This window comes from Neocloeon triangulifer, unplaced genomic scaffold (genome assembly GCF_031216515.1).
Source record: "Neocloeon triangulifer isolate White Clay Creek 2 clone unplaced genomic scaffold, ASM3121651v1 ptg000022l, whole genome shotgun sequence".
NCBI classification, from domain to species: domain Eukaryota; kingdom Metazoa; phylum Arthropoda; class Insecta; order Ephemeroptera; family Baetidae; genus Neocloeon; species Neocloeon triangulifer.
This window is the reverse complement of record NW_026775562.1, coordinates 4,313,593-4,339,323: the sequence shown is the minus strand read 5'-3', so window position 1 is coordinate 4,339,323 and position 25,731 is coordinate 4,313,593. Positions and strand designations below refer to the sequence as shown.

Below are 25,731 nucleotides of genomic sequence, written 5' to 3'. Positions count from 1 at the left end.
ATACAAGTTGTTTTTGTTTTTTTCAAACGTTTTTATAATCCCTCAAAATGAGTTTCTTTTCTATAAACAGGTGAAAATTTGGGTCACCTATATGATTCAGACAACAAAGATTAATCCCGAAGTGCCTATAATCGCTCATTTATTATCAAAGTCGGTCACTAGTGCCAATATCGATTGAAGAGCGACAACAACAGACGGCAATCAACAGGTGACGATTGATTGCGCCGCCGAGACCGCATCGCGGACCACGCGGAGATGAATAATCAAAGTCTCTGAACTGGTTAATTAATTAATAACGGCACTTTTTAGGCCCTGCAATAACACATTGTTTTGCAGAACAATAATGACGGCAAATTACCATTTAAAAATTTAAACGCCTCGTGTAAATGAACAAATTTAAAAATATTTACAAATAATATAGTTTTTTGAATAATAAATTCTCGCTTTGTGGGGAAAAATGATGTGCAAAGTTTTTCTAAATTTTTATTAGTGTATTTTACTTGTATTTTGCCGTATTTATTATTCTCATTTACATTAAAAAGACAGTTTCCAAGTTCCAATTAAAATATTTAACAAAAATTAACAGTTTCATAAGTTTTTTATTCGCTTTTTTTACAATTTAAAGATAATGTGGGGTTCACCGCTTAGTTTCTCTTTCAATTTTGGTTATTTGAAAAGAATATTTTTTATTCTATTTATAGTAAATTAAACGCAATTTAGTTAAGTATAAATGAGGTTTCAATTATTATTATTATTATTCGCTGTTTATTTCTGCAAAATGCTACACAAATTTTGCTTTGAATTTTGTTGCGAGGGAAAAATTGAGATTTATTGTAAATATAGGCAAAATACAACCTTCGAAATCAAAAATACAAAAAGTACCGCATCCAGTGCAATGAGCCACTTTTGCTAATTAATATTGTTAATTTTTGTTCTTGTCAATTTTCATCGGTAAATTTGTATTAAACAAAGTTATTTTACTTGCCATAATGGTGCTGGGTTTTCACACAATATTATTAACTAGTTTTGTATGTTTGAAATGGAAACGCCATAATATTCTAAAAAAATAATAATTACAATTGCGGCCCATCTCGGCGCGGACCTCTCTTGAGGCCCCGGGTTTTAGCAACTTGTTTGCCAGAATGTGTTTCTTCACATTTTGTAATTTTTCTTTCTCATTTGACTTGATTTGTGAAAAATAAACAACAATAATTTTCAATGTGTTTGAGAAAACAAATTTTTTTTCTATCCATATCAAAAATGATGTTTTTTTTTAAAATTATTTGATTGTATATGATTTGTCAGAAAAAATGGTTATTGCATTTCATTTGAAATTTACCCTCCTAATGAGGTATTTGACAAGAAATTTGAAAAAAATTGTAAGGGAGTTGATTTGTTGGACAAAACATCACATTATAGCAAAACATAGTGTTGAAATTTAAAACTTCCAGAATAAAAAAAACCATCCTTTGCAATCATGATTTTTGTTATGTTTTTGAAAAGGATTTTATTAAACTTTCTAAAATAAATTCAAATTTGTTAAAATTTTGTTAAAATAATTGGAATATTTTAAATTTCATTCATAATCAGAGTGATTTGAAGATGATTTGTGCATAAAATGGTCTAGAATCAATAAAAAAAATTTAATTCCCGGTTCGAAATTTTATTCATTAAATAAACTCACCCTTTCCCACTAAATTATTGGAGGAAAATTTTTAATTTTAATTTTCTTTTTAATTCCTTTGCTTCTGGTATGTTGAACTCTCCTCCAGTCTTTCGAAGCATTTGGCGTATTTATAGGAAATGTGGTGCATGGTATGGTGGCTGCAGGATAATACATAAATAATATGTATAAAGAGCGACGGACGATCTGGCGCGTCGAGCACCACACACGTGAAGCTCGAGAGTGCGAAGCGCCCCCATGCAGTGGCCGTGGCCGCGTTCAAATATAAATCCCGAGGTGGCTGGCGCACGAGTTCATTCAGACTCCGGTCGGGCGGGCGGTTGGATATTCACACGCGTTGGTGGTTTTTGTTTTTTTTATCTAAAAAAAAAAATAATAATTTGAAAAAGTGCCGAAAATGGCCGGCGTGTTGTTCGTGGTGTGCGTGCCGACGGCCAAGTACGAGGCTGAACTGGTCAAGTACGCGAGTGGCAAGGAGGAGGCCGCGGCGGCGGCCGCGGACCCGCAGGCCGCGACCACCGGCAGCAAGAAGCACAAGTTCTTCAAGTCGTCCAAGAAGTCCGACTTCTACAAGAGCGAGCCGCAGCTGTTCAACAACCAGCAGCAGGCGGCCGCCAACAAGGGCCAGTCGCCGGCGCTGTCCAACCCCAAGTTGTTCCGCGCCGTCACCGAGTCGGCCCTCGACAGCAAGGCGTCCCAGGAGGCGCTCAACATCTTCAACAACGCCGTCCAGAACAACTTTCTCACGCCGCCTCAAAATCAAGGTATTCAAAAAAGTTGAAAAATTGAAGAATCACAGAAAACAATGATTTATTTTTAATTTTTTACAAAGGCAATTAAACTTTTTTTAGTAATAATTGTTTTTCAACAATTAATTGAACATAACAATAATGAAACAACAATAATTTTCCAATTTTTATAAAAATTTTAAGGAGGATTTTCTCTCAAAATAGCCCAGCTCAAGTAATTTTCATAATTATGGTTTTTTTTAATAAATTCGCTATGATTTCAATAAGTTTCCTGAAATTTCCAATTAGAAAACAAAATAGAACATTGATTTATTTTCAATAATTGAAAATATAATGAAATTATTATTGATACTTAAAATTGTTTTCGCAATTTTTACCAACATTTGTCCCAGTTCAAATAAAATTGATAAGAAAATTCCAAATTAAGTTCATATCAACCCTTTTAATTGCAAGTTGGAAAATAAATTCAAAAAATGGCACTTTGCCCTCCAAATTTACGTACAAATTTTTCAATCGCCAGCTCCTTTTGTTTATCAAAAAATTTTCAATTAAAATAATTATTAAGGTTAAAATGTTATTATTTTACTAATATTTTTCTCAAATAACTGTAAATTATCTGCTTAAATTATGTTTTCCTTATTAAAAATTAATTTGCAGGATTTGAATACCAATCCACCCCCTATCCTAGCAAAACAGAAATGAACAACAAATAAATTCTACAAATTTTAAATTATTTTATTTTTTTGGTATTTTGTGTTTAAAAAAACTTTAAAATCTAAATCTAAATCTTTAAATTATTATTAAGAATCCGCTGGCGTTTGCTTCTATGAAAAAATCAAATACAAAAACACTTGTAATGATCAGTGTTGATGATTCTTTATTTATATTTTTTATTTTTTTTTCAAGTTGGTCATTTTTATTTGCCTTTAGGTCAGCAGATTAACAATGACCTTGCGAAGAGTTCGAACGCCGTCCAGGCGAATTCCGCCTCAATCCTCAACCTGGTTGTGCCCACCCTCGGCGGCAGTTGCAACCCCCTCACCCCCACCCCTTCACAACCGCAGCTTCCACATGCCGAAGAGGACGAGGAGACGGGACTGAAGATGAAACCCATGGAGCAGGTCAGTGACCTTTATATTATCATATAAAAATTATTCAAATTTCTGACTCATGCTATGAGGAATTTTCACACATTTTTACGAGAACGGAACAGGCGTTTTTTTTTGTTTCCGAGAGTGAAAAACCACATTTTTATAGCGATTTTCTTATTCCTCGCTTTATAATATCTCAGCAGCGGAAACGGCGGCGGCGGAAAGAAGTAATAACACGAATGGTTGGACTGAAAACTATAAAGTAGTACTTTATATCATAATCTGCACAGTAATATAATCTCAATCAAGACGTTTGAGACCGGATAAAAAAAATACAACTTTTATGCAACTGTATATAATATGAAAACTTGCAGTGTTAATTTTGAAGTTTTTGGATCTCATTTTGAATAAATAAATTAGATTATTGTTGGGTGAAATATTAATTTGTAATGCTGCAGTAAAAATCTTGACCGACTGTTTCATAAAATTTTATTCATTCATGATAAATTTTTACACAAAAGGGGATATTAAATTAATTTTTTTTTTTTAATTTCCGGTAATTTAACCCTAAAAAGTTCCGTTTTTTTTTCATCGTAAATTATCAAACTTAAAAATTCTAAATATATATTTTGGGCATTTCCTTTTGTTACGATTCACCTGCTTTGATAAAATGGATCTAGGCGTTAATTTTCTGAATTTTCGAGGAATGTTGGTTGCCCTGCTTAATGAGCGATGCAGGTGTTGATGGCCCGTCCGTGTTCTTCTTTGTTCTCGGCGGCGCGCAATGCATGTCATCACCAATAACAACCGATTATCTTCTTCTGTGTCTCGGCGGCGTTATCTGCAGAAACGCGCCACACATCCCTGCCCCATTCTCCATTCTCGACCGACACTTCTTCTTCTGCTCTCCTCTGGAATTGTAGCTTTTCGGTTCGCCGCACTCGCGTAGGCCAATCTCGGACTTGCATCTCAAATTAATAAGAAAAAAACTACTTTGTTCGAGATTTGAAACACATGTATACTTCATTAACTTTGATAGATAAATCTGTAATTGTGCACTTGTTTGCATGCAGCGATAAAAATTATATAAATTTCAAACTCCATAATAATATTTTATAACTCTTCATTGTCTATTTTTGTCAGTTCCTTCTTAACTTAAGAACTGAAGACAAAATAGGGGATTTTTTTCATGTTATTCGAGGTGAAAAAAGCCAAATTAATTATTTTTATTTTTACTTTTCTAATTTTGGGCAAAAAATAATAATTATTTTTCTGCAAATAGGAGATTTTTGGTGGAGTTTTTAGTTTCAAAATTGGTTGAAAGGATAAAAAAATCCTATAATAAGTTTCTTTCTGATAAAAATGGGTTTTGTTTTTATTATTAACGCTCAATTTCAAATTTAACGCGAAAAAAACATTTTTTTATTCTTCCTTTGTTTTGCAAAAAGCTTGGTTAATTAAAACTTATCACAAACCTCATTTCCTTGGCTCAAATTTTAATTGTTATTTATTTTTATCAAATTATTTCACTTAAAATTTAATTCTGAAGAAGGATATTTTAAAATTGTATCATTATCAAAATCTGCTTACTTAAAACCTATTTATTTTGAAAATACCAATCAAAATAGCCTTTTGAAAATTATTAAAATTATTGATTATTTGCTATTTTGCGACATTTTTAATTTCCTGACTTTTTTAAGTATTTTCTTTTCAGAATCGTAAGTATTATTATTTTTTATTTGTCCAAATTTTACATCACATTGTTAAAATTCAATTGTTGAAAACAAATTATTTGAAAAGAAAGGAATTGTTGGACAAAACGGCACCAATACTAAAACTTCCGAGATAAAAAATACTCCATCCACCGCAGTAAGCCTTATCATATTGAACAATAATTATTAATAATACCATTAAAAACATCTACTTTTTTAAACAAAATTTTTCTTCTGATTAGAAACGATTTTCTAAATAAATTTTTATCGAAATATGTTTTATACTTTTTTAATGAAATTTAGAATCTCTGCTCATGAATCAAAATCCACTTGCAGGATTTAATTAACGTTTTCAAGCAACACTTTGAGAATTTTTTTTTCGTATAGTTATCGCAGAGGTCATTTGCCTTGGAAATCGTTCAGATCGAATCGGGGCGAAGGAAAATTTGCTCTGCATATATATATTTTTAAAGGCGCGAGAGCTCAAGGCGTCCGACAACAAACACAATCGCGTTATTTTATCGCGAAATTTATCTATATCGCGGCGGCATAATCAGTCCAAGCGCGAAGCCATTACTTAATCTGAACGCATCATTTATTACATTGACACTAAGAGACGGGTCGGCTTAATTAATTGTTTCGCAATCTGATACATCCGCCAATTATGTTGTGCGAAAAGAGCCCAACAATCTTGCAAAGTGTTGCTGCACTTTGGCTATAATTTGGCTCAATAAACTACACTCAATGTGTCACTCGGGCTTGATTTATTCCATGCATGGGCGGACACGCGCGCTTCACTAAACGGATTACCATATCAAATGAAGAGAAATGAAGTCATAAAAATTCTTGCAGGATGAGTTCGGGAAATTCCAAGAAATCTCGCCCCACAGTTGTAGAGCAATAAATTTTATTGCAGACACTGGTGTTTTGGCCAATTTTCGCATTATTCAGAAGTGAGAGAGAAAAATAAAGCAAGCTTCTTTGTCTTGAGAGACATCATATAAAAAAAACTCGTATGGTTTGAGTTTCATAAGAATGGGAACAGAACATTATTGTGTGCTTTGAGATTTGTTAAAATTTTTTTCAGTTTTTATTATAATTGAAATATTTATCAGCATTTTTCGTTAAATAAAAAAAATTCAATGATTGAATTATATAATATATTTTTTTAATGAATTAAATTAAATTTTAATTGATTTAACTGTTTATTTTACGAATTTCAAAACAAGATTTTGAAACTAATGACAATTCAGAGTTATGAAGTATTTTTTTTTTATAATAAAAAACTGTTTTTGATACTTAAAGCAATTATATTTCATGAGTACAAACAAGAATGAAATTTTAAAGATCCTCTCCGGTCAATTGTATTGCTCTTTATTCTGAAAGATTGCTAAATTTCGAGTAAATCTTGTGAAAACACTATTTAAAAATTCCAAACCGTTGCGTCTCAATCAAAAGAAAACCTAAATACGAGTGATTCGCGCGAAAAACGTGTGAGAATTGAGTAGCCAATCAGATCCATCTGTTTTGTACAAAAACTGCAGGATTTGATCACATTGGCGCTGCGATCGCTGATTTTGCCAAGTTTTCTGCAGCGCCGTGGGGCATTAGTGGCAAAATCAGCAAAAATACTTGACCGGAGACGATCTTTAACTTTTGTCACCTGAAACAAAATTTATCAGGATTATTTCAAATTTTTTACCTTCATCATCATAGTACTTCTTGGCCAACAAAAAGGTTGCATAAGCATAAACCCCTTAAAATGTTTGATATTCGGTTTAATAGCTTTTTAAATTCAAATGTCGATTAAATCAAACGATTTACTTAGTTTGAGGCTTCAAAGAAATAATTAAATCGCAAATATTCTTCAGCTGAAAATGCCCTTTTTTTTAAAAAGAAAGTGTGGAGTAAATTTTTACCTTATTCTTCAAATTTTTTTTTTACATTTCAAGATTTGAAGAAGATATTATGCTAGGAAAAAATTCAGCTGAATATTTTAAAAAAATTCGTTTTTCAGTCCACGATTAAACACGTTTCAATCGCAATTTTCCTCTTTAATAATTTTAAAATCATATATAAGCTCGCTTCAGGTTTCAATGGCGAGGAAAACCGAAATTTTTGAGGCAAATTAAACAGGCCAAGTTTAAAATTAAAATTTTAAAGTAATAAACAACGTAATAAATTACAAAATAATATAGCATTAAAACACGGATCTTTTTTTGTATTTTATTCTCAGGTATGACCAGATCTGCACCCACCTCGCGAATTATATTTATGTAAATGCAAATCTGTTGTCTCTTTCTTTCTCTCTTGTCACTGCAGCTCCGAATCCTGTTCCAAAAACAAAAACCACGTCACTTTTTGAGAATTTCCCCGCGTGTATGTAATTCCGAGAAAGGCGAGTAGGCAACGGAAAATACATAAAACGAGCGCTCTTAACGTCAGGCAACATATTTTTATGGCCCCAAAATTGATTGCTAAAAAGCGGCGCGGGATTATTTTTCATTGAATGAGAAAAGAGCTAAAGAAATCGCCGTTTCGCCTTTTAGCAGTTTTTTATTATCTTTACGACTGCTTTTTTGCGCGTCCTCTAGAATTTCCTGCGTCGTCGTCGTCGTTTTTTATCTCGTCATTAGGAAATAATGAAGTGCAATTTTGCGTTGGGCTGCTTTTTGGGTGGTGCTGCTGCCCACCTGCTCTCGAATCGCAGCAAAAATTTGAACCGAGATAAACGAGGGACAACCAAATTGCAAATAACTTGAGGCGCGCGCGCTTGATACGATCGCAGACAAATAATGCTCACGTGGAGCAGCGAGATTCAAAGGGTTTATATTATACATAATGAGAAATTTGCATGTTTAAATTGCTCATTATGTGATCGACGGACAGCACATTACTCAGCAGGAGAAATCAGAAATTCTAATTCACGAATTTAAGCTGCTCAACCCAAGGAAAAAAAGAGGAAAAATTGATCTTCCACGGGGCTTTTCTTTAACAAATAGCAACATCCTGTCAAATTGATAAGAATTGTTTACTCTTTAAAGGAGATACAAAAACTAGCCTAAAATTGTATATTCCAAATCCATATAATGCTTTACAAACTAATTTTTGTTTTAAACTCCAGTAAATGCTCATCAATGTGACAAATTTTTTTTATTCCGATAAAAATAAAGAGAAAAAATTAAAATATTTAATCTTTAAACAGGGGTCATTGATCTTTAACCTCGAAAGTGAAAAAAATCTTTTGATTTATCATTATCAGAATTAATTTCTTAGATTCTCTTGTCAAGAATGAATGATATTGGGTGTATTTAAAATTTTTTTTTTATAATTTTGGTTCTTTTAAAACGCGGCAGACTCCGACCCAAAAATAACAATAAACTCGAATTAATATGTTTTCCGCTACAGAATTTCTCACTCTCTAATAAAATATCTGATTTTGATGGATGATAATTTTGGAAATTGTAATAAGTGGTAATGATAATTCAAAATATCAAATTTTCTCAAATTTTTTAATTGATTGTAGACAATTTTGTAAAATTAAAAAAAGCATATTCAAAGAAAAAAATCCCTCTGATTGCGTCGGAAAAATGAAATAATGGTGCGTGGTTCTTACTGATAATCTACATGTGTAGTTTCTGGAAAACAATTTTTCAAGATGTTCTCAATGATTTGCATGGTGAACGCATATTAATTTAAATCAACAGAAGAAATTTACAGCCAAGATAATTAGTGTGTGTTTTGTTGTTGCCGATTTGTTCAAAAATCCAATGCTTCCCTCTCAAAAATTGATTACTTAAAAAAAATACATTGGTTCGTAATGATTATTTTAATAATAAGACATATACATATCGTTAGAGTCTCTTGATTTGAAAAATTGGTCTTATTTTTATTTAGTAGTTAATTGAAATCTAATATATAAATGAAATTTAAAACACATTATTCTTCAGGGCGGTGTTCTCAATTTTTAAACATTTCTTTTTGTTTAAAATTAGCACCCATGGAGGATATTTTTAACAGCATAAAAATTTCAAAGATGAATTCATTTTTGCTCCCGCGATCTAGTGCGCAATCTTTGGATTTTCCTCGCGGGCAGTTGGTTCACTCACTGAGTTCATGACTTGGCAGAGATTTTTGTGAACACACAAAACGCGCAGCGCAGACGAATAACACACCAAATAATAAAATCCGCTTGAGATCTTTGGTCCGTCGGTCTCGGCGGCTCATCAACAAACAAAAAGCAGCGACCTGAGTGATATTAGATTTTCGTCGGCTATGCACCGCGTGTCCTGTTAATATATTAATAACCCGCCCGGAGCGATTAGTGCAAGCGCGCCGTATAGGTAGATGACCCAGCAATTCGGTGATCATCTGAGCCACTTGAGCATGAGCTCATCCGCGACTCGGAATAAAAAAAACAACACCTGCAGCACCCCCGGTCCATTGTTTTTCAAAAGCAAGTCGGCAGCAGGGTGCGGCCCGCTTGACACGCGGGTCAACCCTAATTCCAATCTGCTTTTGGCGATGCGTAAGTCGACTGGATTTTGATTCGATTGACGCGCCCAGTGGCGGCATCCGATAATTTTTCAATCGTCTTGAAATGTAACCTTAATTCTGAGGTGGATTTCATGAAAAAATTTACTGGTTAATTTATGTTTAATCAAGTAAGAAACACTAGCGTCTTATGTCGTCTCAGGTTTGTAAATTGTTTTATTTTTTTTTAATTCTTTCCATTATTTTTTTTTTCAAATTGGACCGTTTCAATATTGCAGACCTGATTTTCATGCTGCCAAGTTTTCAAAATCTAGGTTTACAAATAATTGTCCTAATCAGGACTAAAGAAATATTTAAAGATCGTCTCCGGTCAAGTGTATTGCTCTTTATTCTGAAAGATTGCTTAAGGACTCCTTATTGCAATGCTAAGAGTACCAAAGAGGTTTTTTTTTGATCGCACATATGCCCAATGTTAATTTTTTTGCCCCATGAACCCTCAAATTTTTTTCTGCTTATCTGTTTAGGGTCATTCGCTTATCATTTTGTGAAATTTTGAGCAAAAAATTTCGGGCAGTTTTTTTTTAATCACCAAAAACAAAAATTTCCATAAGACGCAATGTAAAAATTCAAAAAATCATATTTCAAGAATACTCGGCGCTACCCCCCATTTTTCTTTGTGCAATCAACTCTACTGATAGGTAGGAATCTATAAAAAAACCTGGGTCCAAAAATTTCGGGCCGATTTGCCGCAAACAGGAGTTGTAGATGTCAATAAGCAGGCCTTAATTTCGAGCATATCTTGTGAAAACACTATTTGAAAATTCCAAACCGTTGCGTCTCAATCAAAGGAAAACCTAAATACGAGAGATTCGCGCGAAAAACGTGTGAGAATTGAGAAGCCAATCAGATCCATCAGTTTGTTCAAAAACTACAGAATTTGGTCACATTGGCGCTGCGATCGCTGATTTTGCCAAGTTTTCTGCACAGCGCCGTGGGGCATCAGTGGCAAAATCAGCGATCGCAGCGCCAATGTGACCGAATTCGGTAGTTTTTGGAACAAACTGATGGATCTGATTGGCTACTCAATTCTCACATGTTTTTCGCGCGAATCACTTGTATTTAGGTTTTCTTTTGACTGAGACGCCACGTTTTGGAAATTTCAAATAGTGTTTTCACAAGATATACTCGAAATTTAGCAATCTTTCAGACTAAAGAGCAATACAATTGACCGGAGTGCATCTTTAATGCAAATTTTAATAGGACACTTTCGTGAATTGACTTTTTTAAATTTTAGTCTCTGTTGAAAATTGAGTTCAAAAATGAATAAGAAAAGAAAGTTTTTGTAAAATTCTTCACTTGCCTCACTATTTATGTGTTTCATTGCAATAGAATTTTCAAAATGACTGATTTTTCATTTAAGATTGAAGAATTTTCCATTTTTTTTTTTTTTTTTTTAATAAAAGAGTTTTTCCAAAAATTCAACAATTTCATTGAATTGTATGGTAGAATTTCACGTTTCACGGCCGAGGGTTGATTAATGGTGATCTGAATTGCAATTCGGCTTTTCCTCGATGGGTTTTTTGAGTTGTTTACTGTTTAAGAAAATATTGTGCATTATTCTTAAACAATACACAACTCAAAGCTCATCGAGGAAAAGCCGACTTTCAATTCAAATCACCACGAAATATCATTCATTTAATATTTAATTTTTTAATCAATTCGCTTAAAAATTTTTTAATTAATTTTAATTTGTTTAGGAAATCCGACAGTATTTTAGTTACTAAAAATTGATATTGAATTTCCAGAATCTAGGAAGTTTTACCATCAATAAATAATCAAATAAATAATTACATGTAAAACATATTGATTAAAATAATAAAATTACTATCATTTCTTATACAGATTTATCACGGTTACAACAGGTGAAAAGTCGAATAGATGCGGTGTTTTCTTTTTCTCTCTCTTGAAAAAATTCGCTCGCAAACAATTGAGTCTCGCAGAAGTTCATCTCAAATAATTGAAGCAATTGAAAGAGATTTGCAGCTCAAGGCGGACAATTTAAATATTTTAAAAAAGCGATTAAACTTTCGGAATGCGCAACATATTATTGTTCCGCAAGTCAAATTGGAATTTGCAAAGCACTCTTACGTTTTATGTCCCGAAAAACAAAGCGCCCTGCAAATTTTCATTGCAATGAGCGGCCATAAGAAAAGCCGTTTTGCACAGAGTGAACGGCAGGCGGGCGAGGTTGGAATTTGGCAAGACTGCAAGTCAATTTGCAGCTCTATTTTTGAATTATAAAACAAAGAAGAATAAGAAGAGGAAGTTGCAGCAGCTGTGCCTCTGTTTGCTTAAGTTCGAAATTAAACCTTAACTCGATACCATCTAAAAACTAAAAAATGAAAAAGATAAAAAAAAAATTAAAGCAGACAAAGCGGCCTGGCCAATGTTAAAAAGCAGCTTCAAAATAAAGAAAGGTCGTCGCCGTTCTAAATTTAAACATGTTTCGCTGCCTCCTCAGCAGAGATAGCTTGAAAGTTCCTCTGCTCTCGATCGCTTTTTGACATGCGTGAGAAAATGATTTAAAAAACATCGAAGGACAAATTCTTATCTCACTAATTTTATAAAATGTTGCAAGTCACGAATATTTTTACTTTTGATTTGCACATCATAAAAAATAAAATATGTTTAAATTAAAATTGTATCAAATTTTGATATGATTCTTTTTATTTTTTGAAAGGTTACAATTATTTTGATTTTAAAGTAAAATTATTTTTATATTTGCTATTTAGTTTCAGTTCATTTAGGAAAAAGAAATATTAACTTTAAATGGATAAAATTTATGATCTTTTTGTTGATGTAGAAAATAGAAATAATTGAAAAATTGAAGAGATAAATTATCATTGAATTGTACAATTTTGTTCTCTTAAAGTAACGATTTTATTCAAAAATTACCTGTTTTGGAACACTCCGATTTCCTTTGATTAAATTTAAAATTAAAATTCAGAGTCTAAATTCCAAGCTAAACTCACTGTCAATTAAAGTTTTTCTACAATTTAATTCCTTTCCTCGAATGAGCACTACTTTGAATACCTAATCGAAACTACATCAAAGTAGTGATTGAGACGTTGAATATATTTAAACTTCCAATGAAAAATCTACTTCCGAATCAAAAGGTATTTTTCGATCCGCAAGTGTGTAACAAGAAGTAGCTTGAAAGAATCCCAAGCTGTATAAAACGATCTGTGTGTGAAAGATGTAAATGAATTGCATGCAGCTGCTGTGTTACATAAAATCAGTGCATGCACAGCCGTAATTGCCTTGTAAATAAACACAAACAATGCCGTCCTCCGGAGAAGCAGAAGACAATTGTTGTTGGCCGCAGTCGCTCTCATTATCATTAAAATGCGCACTTTTATTCTCGCGTGCGGTGCAGAGCCGAGAGAGTTATTTCGATCCAGTTTCGCAGCCGAGAATAAAACAAAAAAATCGCTCAATGAATTGTAAATCAGAAAATGCACGGGGAAGAACAAAAGTTCAAGATACTCCATTACATTAATTTGAGCTTCAAAATATAAACGAAAAAAATTAAATTTTCATTTGAAAAATTCAGTCTCGAATCGAAAATAAATTGAAATTTTAATTAATGGGCAATAAAACTAGTTATTTTTGACGTTTGATTTTCACTCATTTTTTTGCATTGCATTAATTCTCACTGCACTTTCCCACGTTAAAAGGGACGCCTTAAAAGGACTTGGCCTTACAATCTGTTTAAAATGCATTGAACCTGCGCACCGACTAAGCGAGTGCAATGAATTTGATTGCGCTCTGCAAGCGAATCTGCTTAGCAATGCTTTTGAAAAATTCGGTAGTGACTTGCTTGTTGGAAATGAAAGGCCTTTGGTAAAGCGTGCAGCTTAAATTATGAGATGATTATAGGCTGTGAATCTTATGGCATATACAAGTCTGTATAATTTCCTGACTTGCAGATGGGCGTCGACACAATAATCATCCTCAAGTGCAAGTATACAGATTTTTTTTAACACTTTTCCTTATTTAATAAAACTTAAAAACTGTTTATGATGAGAGCAACAAAATCCTCTTCATAAATTCAAATTATTTTGTTAATTAGCACAATTAAAAAAAAAACGCTATTGAGGTAACAATTTCTCGCTTTATTTTAAATTATTTCATCAATCGTTTTGATCGTATATAATTTCGGCCAAATAATTTTTCTTTGATAACTGGACAGCGTAAAAATTTAACTGAAAATCATCAAGCGCTCTGTTTTTTCATCACTTTAAGAAATATTTTCAGTGAATAAACTTTATCATTGGCAACCCTAGCAATGAAAGTTTTCATTTGTTTTTCTCAAATTCAAATATGGCTGCCATAGAAACAAAAGGTTTTACCAAAAAACAGCTCTTACATTAATGTGGCTAAAGATAATTTAATTTCCTCGGTGATAATTTGAAGATAATGAACCTTTCAACTATTTTGGCTAACTTAAAGGTCAGAGGTCATTGACCCAGACGAAAGGTCAAACAAAGACTGAAAATTTCTATCCCCCATTGCACAAAAAATATGTTTAAAATAACCAGTTTTGAAAATAAAATTGTTTTATAAAAAATAAAGATTGAATTAGCTTAATTATTGAAAGTTGAGGATATATTCATCAAAATTTAGACAAAATTAATCATTTCTTTTTAGAAACTGAAAAATTAGAAACAAAATTGTAGGATTTCTATCATTTTTTTTAATAGTTTTTTGCCGAAAAAACTCTGTTTTGGATAGGAATATGCATTATTTTAACCTTTGGAAATGAGTTTGGTTTGATCGCTGCCATAATTCTTTCGTCTCGAGTGTGTTATTACATGATCAGCCCTATCTATCTTTCTCTTTCGCTGCGATGATGAGATGCCTTTGCTCTTTTTCTTTCTGGCGCTCTTTTATATTTCTCGGCGGCTCCTCTGCTCTCTTAACAATGGCCAATATACATCTAGAAATATAAATGTACACACCTCTGGCAACGCCAGGCTCGGCTGCCTTACTTTATTTAAAATAGTCCGGAGCGTCTCTCTTTTCATGCAGACATTGCTTTCGGATTTTATTATTTTCGATTCCGCGCCGAGATTGTGTAATTCTCGCATCATAAAATTGGATCAAGTGAGTTTCACAAAATGAGATTTTAAAGATAAAGGAATTTTTCACTGTATTAATTTGAATTGTTTGCAAAAACGTAACCGAATCCAGATGAAAAACGGTGTTGGTCGTAAAATCGAGATCTTCTTAAATTTCGGTCCAATTAGTGCGTGTTTTCGGCGGTCGCGAAGTAATGTGTCGACCCACACTTGTCAAATTCCGCACCTTTAAAGCCGAAATCGAATTTATTGCCGCCGCGATTCGTTTCTGCGCCGAGAGTTTATTTATTGTCGAAGAGTTTTGCAAAAAGAAAGAGGCGCGGAGCGAGGGAGGCGGCAGGCGGCGCAAAACATCTCGGCACAGAGTGAACGCGCAGATAACGAATATAATACAACAACGCTTCGTTCAAGTAGTCTCTCCTTTTTTATTCAATTTATTATGTCACTGGCTTTGCTCACTTCTGAATCAAGCAAGAGAGGCGTAAAAAATGAGTAAATTACAAAATTAAAAAAAAAACTTGGATTTCAAAACAACATAAAAGGGGAACAAGTAGAGGTAAAATTACATTTGGAAACTTGGTTTTAAATTTGGAAGTTTAATTTTTAGTATTTTTTTTATAGTTATTTACAACAAAACGATGAAAGCTAGCAGAATGGTTTATATTTAAATAGGAACGAATAATTAATATGAAACAAGTAATTATTACACAAAGATAAATTTGAATTCAAATAAAAAAGAAAACAATAATATGTAGTTGATTGATTTTAATTTTATATTTTATTTCTGAATATAAATACAAATTGTTATTTATAAATATTTATTTGTCTTTTATGCATCCAAAACTTTTCCATTGCACACTTAAAAACTTAGTTTTATCCACGAATTTTGAATACCATTTAAATTTAAAATTGCAACTTTATTACATAAATTGTAATTTTTTAGGGAAATCGACCCTAAAACCCAACTAATTAATTAATTTTTTAATCAATTAATTCAATCTTTTGCTTTCAAATTAAAAAACTGAAGCAACTTTTGTTCCTTAATAGAGAAATGAAAACCTTTTTATTTACTACATCAAAAAATTTAATATTTTTGCCCTCTTTTTGCGCCTCTCTCGCTGGTTTTAGAATGAAAGGGCAGCACAGTTGTTGCCGTTCCAGATGATGAGACCAACTTTATAGGAACGCAAGGTGTGTGTGCGAAAAGGCCGTGCCCTGAGACGCAGGCCCATTTATAAATTTGGCAGCCCGCGGCCCTATACGTGGATCTTAATACGCGCGCGCCTCGCTTTGTTCCCAGGTGGTAAAAAGTGAAGCAGTGAATATAAAAAAAAAATGTTGTTTTGAAAGACAGAGAGAGCATCTCTGCAAATGAAAAGAGGAGTTGCCGCTGCGTGGATTATTTTTTTCTACCAAGTTTTCATTTCGATATTGATGGCCGTCGTCAAAATCCGAGGTGCACTGCACAAACATAATGGAATACCCGTTTCTTTCAAACGGGCACATGTCCACATACTGGACTTTTAATTCTTCAAACATCTACAAAGGTGTGAGAGTGGAAAGTGGTGGGCATTCAATTGTCAGTCATTTTGACAGGAGGAAAAAAATCATCGTCTCTTAAAAGATTCCTATCAACACTCAAAAATTAATTTTAAATATTTCTCAATTCAAATTTAATTTTTAATTTATTTATTTATTCTCAATTCAATTTATGTGTTATGAAAAAAGTTTAATTTTTACAAGAACAGTCTGATTTTAGCTTTGAATTTAAGCTCAAAAGGCTGGAAAACCATTTAAAGGGTCTGGAAACCTTTAAAAATTTATAAAATTGTTGATCATTGTCTAGTTTTATCATTAATGTTTCCATCAACGACGATTTTAGAGGGGAAGGGGCGAGATTAAAAATATAGTATATATTTGATTTATTTCTGGATGAAAAAAATCATAGTTATTAGAATATTTTCAAAGTGAGAATTCATAAATTAAAACTAAAGATATTACACCTCAATTTCTACAGATTAAAGGCTTATCTGTACTTTATTTATACACCTTAATCTTGAGACGTAACTTCTGAAGTTTCTGATCAAACGCCATTTTTTTTCGTTGTTTCTTTGTCGATTTGTTTAAAAAAATATTAATATATTTACTAAAATTTTAATTAAACAGGAATCGGAATTTTCTTTTTCTGAAACAAAAAAAAGGAGTAATTTAGTTATAAATTTAATTTTCCTCACATTTATTTTGATTAAAAATTAGCTAGTAAAATCTACTTTAAAAACACCAAAAAAATTATTACATATATGTAATGTGAACATAACATTCATCACAAATATTGAAAGAAATTCAAAAAATGATTAAATCGTTTACACCAATTATTGCTAGACCATTTTTAAGGTCAAGGGTCACGGGGGTCAATGACCTTAAGTGACCTGACCTGGATGACCAATACATTGTTCGATAGGAAAATCAATTAGAAACATTTTTTGTCGTTACAAATTTTTACGTATCTCTCACTGAAACCGAGTTATCGCCGTTTGAAAATTAATTCGATCCTATTGCTGAAAAGCGATTTTTCGCTGTTTTTTAATATTCATTTAAATTTATCTTGAAAACTAAAAAATTTTGTCATTCTAAAAATCAAGTATTTTGTTCTACACACTCAGGGCTACATTTTTTCCTATACTCCCAAAAAAATCGGAGGGGGGCATCTTTTCGAAAATTGTGTTTAAAAAGTGAAATTTGAAAATTAGTGACCTTAACCTTTGACCTACACAAAAACTTTCAACAGCAAAGTTGTCGGGTATAAAAAGTTGCGTATGGAGGTGAAAAGAACATACTTATTTTCTCAACAGGAGCAAAGATATTCAATATTTCGTTTTTCCGGAAAAGTACTCAAAATTTTATATTGAAAATTTAGTGAGACAAAGCTCTTGTTGACCCCAACAACATACTAAAAAATCAGAATGGCATTCTTTCATCTTTGTATCGTAAAAAAAGTGGTTAAATCTATCAAAAAAATGCCCATAAAAATTTGTTTTATAAATTTATAATACAATTTTTTAGAATTTAAATCACTTTAGCACTCCATTTTATCCATCGCTTGTTCTGAAAAAGAAAATAATTAAAATTATTTATTAATTACCATTTGCAAATTTTTACATTCATAAGAGGTATCATTAAATTGTTAGAATTTTTTCTGTGACTGTCAAATTTCATTTATATATGAATGGGAGATGAATGAATTGCTGGACAAATTGCCCTTCTCGGAATTCGCACCCGTCCACTATTACTATGTGCACAAAAACCATTCAATTGCGTCTGCAGATTAGCATCGATTTTCCAGGAATCGCGCTGCTCTCTTCTGAAATAGCTGCACGCGCGCGTTTTATATTATTCGCGCATTTATGCAATCAGCCGGGCAAAGATAATCGCCGGACGATCCTTCGAGAGACGCGCACGGCAATAAATCAATCAATTAAGCTTAATGTCAGCCTGTCCGTTGGGCGAAGCCGCTTAATGACGCCGGTAACGGAGGCAAAAAAAAAAAAACACGAAAATTACGAGCCGCGGGACAAAATGTATCAATAACGCGCATCGCAAAAAAACAAAAGCGATCGGCAGACTAAAACGGTTGAGCGATTTGCAAAGGTCCCTTGAGGGGAATAAGGAAATTTCAAAAGAAAATTCGCTCTTTTAATTCGAGTTTTATCAAAAGTGGTTGTAAAAATTCGCAACAGCCGGAAAGGTGTGTTCGACTGATAAAAATGATCTTTATTTGAATTAAGTCATGCTTGATAACAAAATTTTCGACACATAAAATCCTTAACTTTTTGGCTATATTTAGGTTAATGAGGAAAAATTTAATTTTTTTTACTAATTTTAAATTTTATTTATTTAGGATATAATTTTCTTGTTCAATTGAAATGTTTGTATACACTTTGCGAATTGTGTTAGAACGATCAAAATTATAATTTTATTAAAATTTTTCTCACAAAAAGGAGAATTTTTTACTTTTTTGAGACTCTTTATTCTTTTTTACATACTAAATTAATATTAATTTGTTATAAATACCAAAAATATTAAAAATTTTATTAAAATCAGAAGCGATTGTTAAATTAAAAGAGTTTACAGCTATTGAATTTAAAAAAGCTTTTCGTAGACTTAAATTTTTTTAAATTTTCCTATTTTAATCAGTAGAATTAGATGAAATAAAGATAAACTTCATTGATGAAAAAAATCAGTTCTTATTCGAGCCAAAAACTTTTTTTACATTTGCAAAACCAGTGACATTTTCACTATATTTTCTTTCAATTGAAAATTGAAGTTCACAGTGGCGAATGGGGTCTTTTCTATTTTTGGAAGTTTTAGGTTTTAGCAAAATCTTTGCTAGTGGCGGTGCAGTTTAGTCGAAATATAATGTTTCCCTTCTAAAAAGTGCGTTTTCTTTACAAAATGTTCAGGCAACAATTTGAAAAATTAGCAAAATGAACAGTAAAAAATTCAATTTTATTCATTTTTTGCTTAAATTTTTTTTAATTTTCTCTTATCGAAGTTCAATAACTTAATTCTAATTAAATTTAAATTTCGGTTTTAAGTTCATTTTATCCATTTCCTTCTCTGCACAGCTGTTTTGCTATTATCCACCTGAACACTTGATTGTGAGGAATGCTTTTATTCATAAAAAATGCTTTATTTTCTCCAGCGTCTCGAGGCGTTTCAGGGTCCTTTGTGAATGCATAAACGGGAGGATTGATGAGGCGTGTTCTTTTCGCTGCATCATTTAATTAATTAGTCGCGTGAATCAGGAGCAATAAAACGCATCACGCACCTGCGATGCTGCGATGCGTTGTCCAAGGATTGCACTGGAGATTATCTAAGAATTTTATCCGGTGCGCACCGGAGATGAGAATGTCCGTCACTTTTGTTGAGAAAAAAGATGAGGCAGAAAGTACAGATAATGGCGCCTACCTTGAATCTTCAGTTATTCCTAGAAGAGACGAATTAAATAAATTAAATTTATAAACTAGCATTTCCTTTTTATTTTAATTTCACGATTTTTCTTCTCCAGTTTAAGACTTAAAATTAAAATATTAAACAAAACTAGATTTCTTGAAAAAAATTCAAGGATTTTAATAAATTAAATTTTCATTCAGCACTGGAAAAGTAAGCTTTGCCCAATTGTGAGCCAAAAATTTCAGTGATTGATTTATTGATTGTTTTAATTAAAATTTTCAATTTTCTTTATTTCTCTTGGTAAAACGACCAAATTTTAATCAATATTGGATATTTTTTATGGAAATTCTCGAAGAAATTAAATCAATGAATTATTAGTTTTAATTTCAACCAATAATAATTTGAAAAAAATTGTTCTCGATTAATTAAATTTTGAAATTCTATATTTTTTTCTAGAAGAATTAATCCGAAATTATAATCAAATATGGATTTTTTTTAAAAAAAAAACAGGTGAATATAATCAAATTATATTATAATTACAATTTTCCAATGATTAAAAATCCAAAAATAAATTTATCCCTTTTTTAAATTTAAAAATTAAAAAATCTTTTAAATAATTTGTATATAAATCAAGATGGAATTTAAGTTTCGCAATATCTTGGACGAATTTCCTTGATCTCCGGCGAGTGCGCTGCTTGTTTTTCCATCTGTCACTGCAGCACATGTGTGCTGGCGTGTGCCGTGACCTCTGCTACTGCATTTAGTGTCGACTGCAGTCAAGTGCACCACACAATTAAATGTGTCAATGCAACTCTTTGCGCACCGCGCACGCACACCGACCAATGCACTCGCCGCCTCTGAAATTCTGCATCGCGAGTGAAAAATGCTTAATTGAGAAGAAATTAACCGCGTGTGAAGGAAAAGAATTGAAGCTGCTTTACTCCGAGGTTATTTGTGTTTTATGCGATGTCAACCGGTGCAGCTTCTTTACTGAATCGATCATTTTCCTCTTCTTCTCGATTCTTCCAATAGGATAAATAATGCCTAATTGGTCATATTAAAAGCCCTGAAAAGGTCAGTTAATCAGAATTAATGGGTTTTTAAAAACCAATTTTCACTATAAAGATCAATTCAAATTAAGGCAATTTTATTTTGGCAAAGTAATCAGAGAAAAATAAAGTTGATTTTAAAAAAAAATAAGCAATTTGAATTTTGTTACATTTAGTTTCTTTATTAATCCATGTTTTTTTTTATCCTTATCCGTCAATGTCTCAATGCAAATCAACTTTAAAAAGATTACAAAATTAGATTTATCAAATTAGATTAAATGAAAATTCAATTTTTCTTCTTCAATTGTCCAGCAGCTTGCGTCGACGGTTCTCTCTGTTTTGAATTACGTGCGCGTCGACTAATTTTAAGTGCAATCAAGTTTATCTCTCTAGACTAACAGAGTCATAAACACGCCGGCAGATCCCACAAACATCCTGCCCTTTAGCTTGCCGACTAATGAACTTTCCGAGCGAGAGAGACATAAATCTTTTATTTATATAAAACTCACACTTACAACAAACTGCGCAAAAAGGTTTTTTTATAAAACGGTGCAAAACGGTGTTTAATTTACTTAGATCCATTTAATCGCGAATTACGCAAATAATCAGTGATAATTAAAGCAATAAAAATGAACTGTTTAATTCTGCGTTATCCTTGACATTGGCAGGCTGTAAAGTATTTTATCTTATTTTTCAGCTATAAAAGTCTCAAAAAAATTCTCCATAAAAAAATTGAATAACAGTTCCATCTTGAAAATTTATCAATTTTTACAAAGAGTCTCGCTGGAATTGATGGAAACCGTCAAAAAGTGACACATCCTATAATAATTTGTTAAAATTATAATTTTCTCAATTTATTACAAGAATCAAACTTAATCACAGAGAGATAAATATTGAAAGTTTAAAGAATTGGAATGACTTCCTACTAAAAAAAGTTGAGGACGGTTAAATTTAATTTTTGAAAATTAATGGATGCCTGTAAGTGAACTTTGATTTGTAATTTTTTTGCATGAAAATTATTTGATATAAAAAATTAAGCCACTTATCAAGATCTCAAAAATGGAATTTTTATATTTGCAAGACACTCTTTATTATTAATAATTTTTTTAAAATTTCTTCTTCAACTGAAAACGTGTCTTGATGATCTGTTCTTGTTAAATTTATATCATGCGCCTTTGCTTGATTCAATTATTTGGTATTATAACGAGCCGCCTCCGCAATATATCTGACTGAATCAGTTGTGGGTGCTGAGATGTCAAGAGCAAAATCAACCGCTTGACGTATGTTGTTTGTAAAAAGAAAATCGCAACTCGTTCTTCTCCTCATGAGTCCATAAAATTTATTTCCCTCTTAAGTTTGCCGCCGCATGTAGCGATTATTTAAAATACTCTTAAATAATATTTCTTTTGAAGTAATTTTTTTTTAAATATTGTTTTTGCAGATTCTCACCAGTGTACTGAGCAAACTGAAAATTGAAAACGCCGTTTGGTGTCCTGGCAAAAACAACAACTTTTATCAGGTAAGACGGAATTTATCGATGTCAATAACCGCGTTTTGACCCTTTTGCCAGGTAATATTTTCCACCGGTTCCGGAGAGCCTTGCGAAGAATGTCTGCAGTGCCTTCAGGATTGCGGCATCGGCCAAAAATACAGCTCGGTTGTCAGGTAATTTGTAGCAAAATTTGTTCGATCTGCGGGCTTTAACTTTAAATTTGTCCGCAGTGTCATTCCCTGTAGTTTGTATTACGAAGGCCAATCGGAAGAATCGCCAACTGCTCTAGACGGGTCTTCTGGTGAGGAAGAGTTTGGCTCTGACGAGTACGTAAACTTTTATTATTATTGAATTTATTAATTTTAATAAAATTTAATAATTACTTTAAATGTCGATTATACATTAAACTTTTGTAGTTTTTTTTTTGTCAAGTTTTAAATTTTTTTTATTTATTTGTCATTTAAAAAACATAATTAATATTTATATATTTAATCAATTTTATATTTTTGCTTTATATTTTTTTTTTAATATATTTTTATAATTCTACAGCAGTCAAGACAAAATTAAGTCATTATCCTAGTTTGTTTTGTTCAAGAAAATTGACTTTTGGTCTAAGAAATAAGTTTTTCGTTTTAATTACTATCTATAAATATTATTAAAATTAAAACTACTTTTAAAATGGAATTATAGATTTTGATAAAATAATAATAATTTTATTTTACTCGTAATTTGTTAAAGAAAATTGAAAGAAACTCCAAGCAAGGTGACTGCGTGGAGCAAATTCGTGGCGAGCGTGCGTGCTCGGCTGACGGTGGCCCAGGTGGTGGAGCAGGTCCGAGCCAACGCCGAACTCACCTTTGACTTCTGCATGCTGCTCCTGGTGGCGGGGTGAGTTCTTCGATCGAGCAGCAATTTATCCGTCAGATAAATAAACAAATTTATCACCATTAACCTTGCGTGCTCCTCCCTCTATGCAAGCAATTCGTGAAATACGACCTCTCCTCCCGCTGCGCTTCTCCATCAAGTTTCTGCGCCTCAATCGAATTTATTGTCATGATCTTGAGAGCTCTTTACATATCTACTGAGTCACAAACTGAAGAACATTATATCTCTTATTAATTTTACTTCACTTTCATAAAAGAATAAAAATAAATTATTATTTTATGCATGATTTATGCGTTTTGTGTATCAAATTTATTCGATTTAAGTAATAATTGATTTTCGAATTCTATTAAAAATGATTTTTACTTAGATTACTGAAACTGCAGCCGATTTTTTTTTAATTTTATTTTAATTCAAATCCAACTTCTGAATTTCACTAACAATTTTTATCAACAATGATACGTTTATAATTTATAATTATAATTAACGGTTCAGCAATTTTTTTCCTTTTTTTTTATAAAACTTTTATACATCACTTTTTTGAATGTGTCAAATTTGTGTCTGTTCAATTTCAGTTTGGTAGCTGCTCTTGGGTTGGTGGAAAACAGCTCTGTGATTCTGGTCGCCAGCATGTTGATATCGCCTCTGATGGTGAGTCAAACGGACCCATTTATTTATTTATTTTATTCTTTCTTTTCACCCCGCGAGAGAATTCGCTGAAATTTAATTAAACACGCGGCTGGTGTCTTTGCCTTGAGCAAAATAATACTCACCTCCTATGTATAATGAAAAGCGCCGGGCATAACAGTTTACGATGCACCATAAAAAACAGTCTGGCCGTCGAGTGTGTGTGTGTCTGGTGTGACTGACACTTCTTGCATTTCAGCTGTGCAAATTATAAAGATAAAATGATTGCTCGAGCTATCTACGTAAGAGTGCTTAAATATCATTTTATTTGCGTTGGAATTTTTTTTAGGCGAAAAAAGGATCCATTTAAAGACACATTTTTATTTACTATTTAAGGGAAAATTTTTATCTTTCCCTCAAAATTCAATAAATAATTAAATTTTTACAGTTAATTGTTTAAAATTTATTCACCTGCTTCTAAAAGTCTAAATTAATTTATATTAAAGAACCACTCCGGTCATTTTTATTGCTCTTTATTCTGAAAGATTGCTTAATTTCGAGCATATCTTTTGAAAACGCTGTTTCAAAATTCCAAACCATTGCGTCTCAATCAAAAGAAAACCTAAATACGAGAGATTCGCGCGAAAAACGTGTGAGAATTGAGTAGCCAATCAGATCCATCAGTTTGTTTCAAAAACTAGAGAATTTGGTCACATTGGCGCTGCGATCGCTGATTTTGCCACTCGTGCCCCACGGCGATGCAGAAAACTTGGCAAAATCAGCGATCGCAGCGCCACAAGTGACAAAAACCTGCAGTTTTTGGAACAAACTTATGGATCTGATTGGCTATTCAATTCTCACACGTTTTCCGCGCAAATCACTCGTATTTAGGTTTTCTTTTGATTGAGACGCAACGGTTTGGAATTTTCAATCAGTGTTTTCACAAGATATACTCGAAATTTAGCAATCTTTCTGCGACGTCCGTCTGGGGTCTAGGGTCCCCTACGGCGCGCGTCAAACGTGTCTACGGCCCATCTCACCCCTTTGGGGGCTGATGTAAAGAGCTTTGATGCGCTCGGCAAAGACTTTTGGTTTGACAATTTGAACTCCAACAATACGGCGCCTTATTCCCGGGCCGCCATAGTGGTGCTCATTAATTTTATTCTCAAATAATTATTCTTTATTTGATTCTCCGGGGGGCTTCGAGTTACCAAAGCCGCTGCCCGAGCCTTACTCCCCTTTACGACCCTGCCTACCCTGCCGGTTAACCCTCACGCCCTAACCTAGGTGTCGGAGAAATTAAAACACGCAGTGTTGCCTTGCCGGGCTGGGAAGAGACTATCATTTATTTTGGTCACATCAGAAAAGAATACAAAACAATTGAATCACACAGAGCAAAAAATCTCTGGTCTGGGTAGTAGACTTTTAAGATTTCTTTTTTTTGCTTTTTGAGTTTAAATTTGTCACTTCTTATTTATTATTCTTGTGCTTTAATTTGTAAAAATTTTTTTTCTTTGTTTGTGTTTGACCAAAATAAACAAGTTTATTTGCATTTGTATTTACCTAATTCTCTTTGTTTTTATTGCTAACTTCGTACAATAAACATAGAGAATAGAAAAAAAATCATCACAATAATCAGGAAATGTTGTTTACAAAATTTCATTTTGTTTTCAGACTTCAAAAAAAAATAATTCTTATTTGAGGGTAAAAAAACTGTCTTCATTTTGACATAGCAGCAGTTGTGCTTGCTTGGCACAATATCATGACAATAAATTAAGGCCAATTGCCTTCGCCAGCAGAACATGCTCAAAGGCGGAGCAAAGTTATTGTGCCAGTGAGTTAGAGTTTTTGGCAATA

The 25,731-nt window shown here is 32.6% G+C and overlaps 1 protein-coding gene across 1 annotated transcript in view; it reads left to right on the top strand.

Moving 5' to 3' along the window:
* The first annotated feature begins 1,979 nt into the window (after positions 1-1,979).
* The window catches only part of LOC132204399 (uncharacterized), a 29,486-nt gene continuing 5,734 nt past the window's right edge, over positions 1,980-25,731 (top strand). Inside the window, exons 1-7 of the mRNA XM_059632890.1 lie at positions 1,980-2,448; positions 3,364-3,554; positions 22,315-22,392; positions 22,444-22,538; positions 22,596-22,691; positions 23,104-23,253; positions 23,823-23,898. Of these exons, the coding sequence (XP_059488873.1) occupies positions 2,082-2,448; positions 3,364-3,554; positions 22,315-22,392; positions 22,444-22,538; positions 22,596-22,691; positions 23,104-23,253; positions 23,823-23,898 (1,053 nt within the window). The 5' untranslated portion in view covers positions 1,980-2,081. The remainder of the gene's footprint in view (positions 2,449-3,363; positions 3,555-22,314; positions 22,393-22,443; positions 22,539-22,595; positions 22,692-23,103; positions 23,254-23,822; positions 23,899-25,731) is intronic.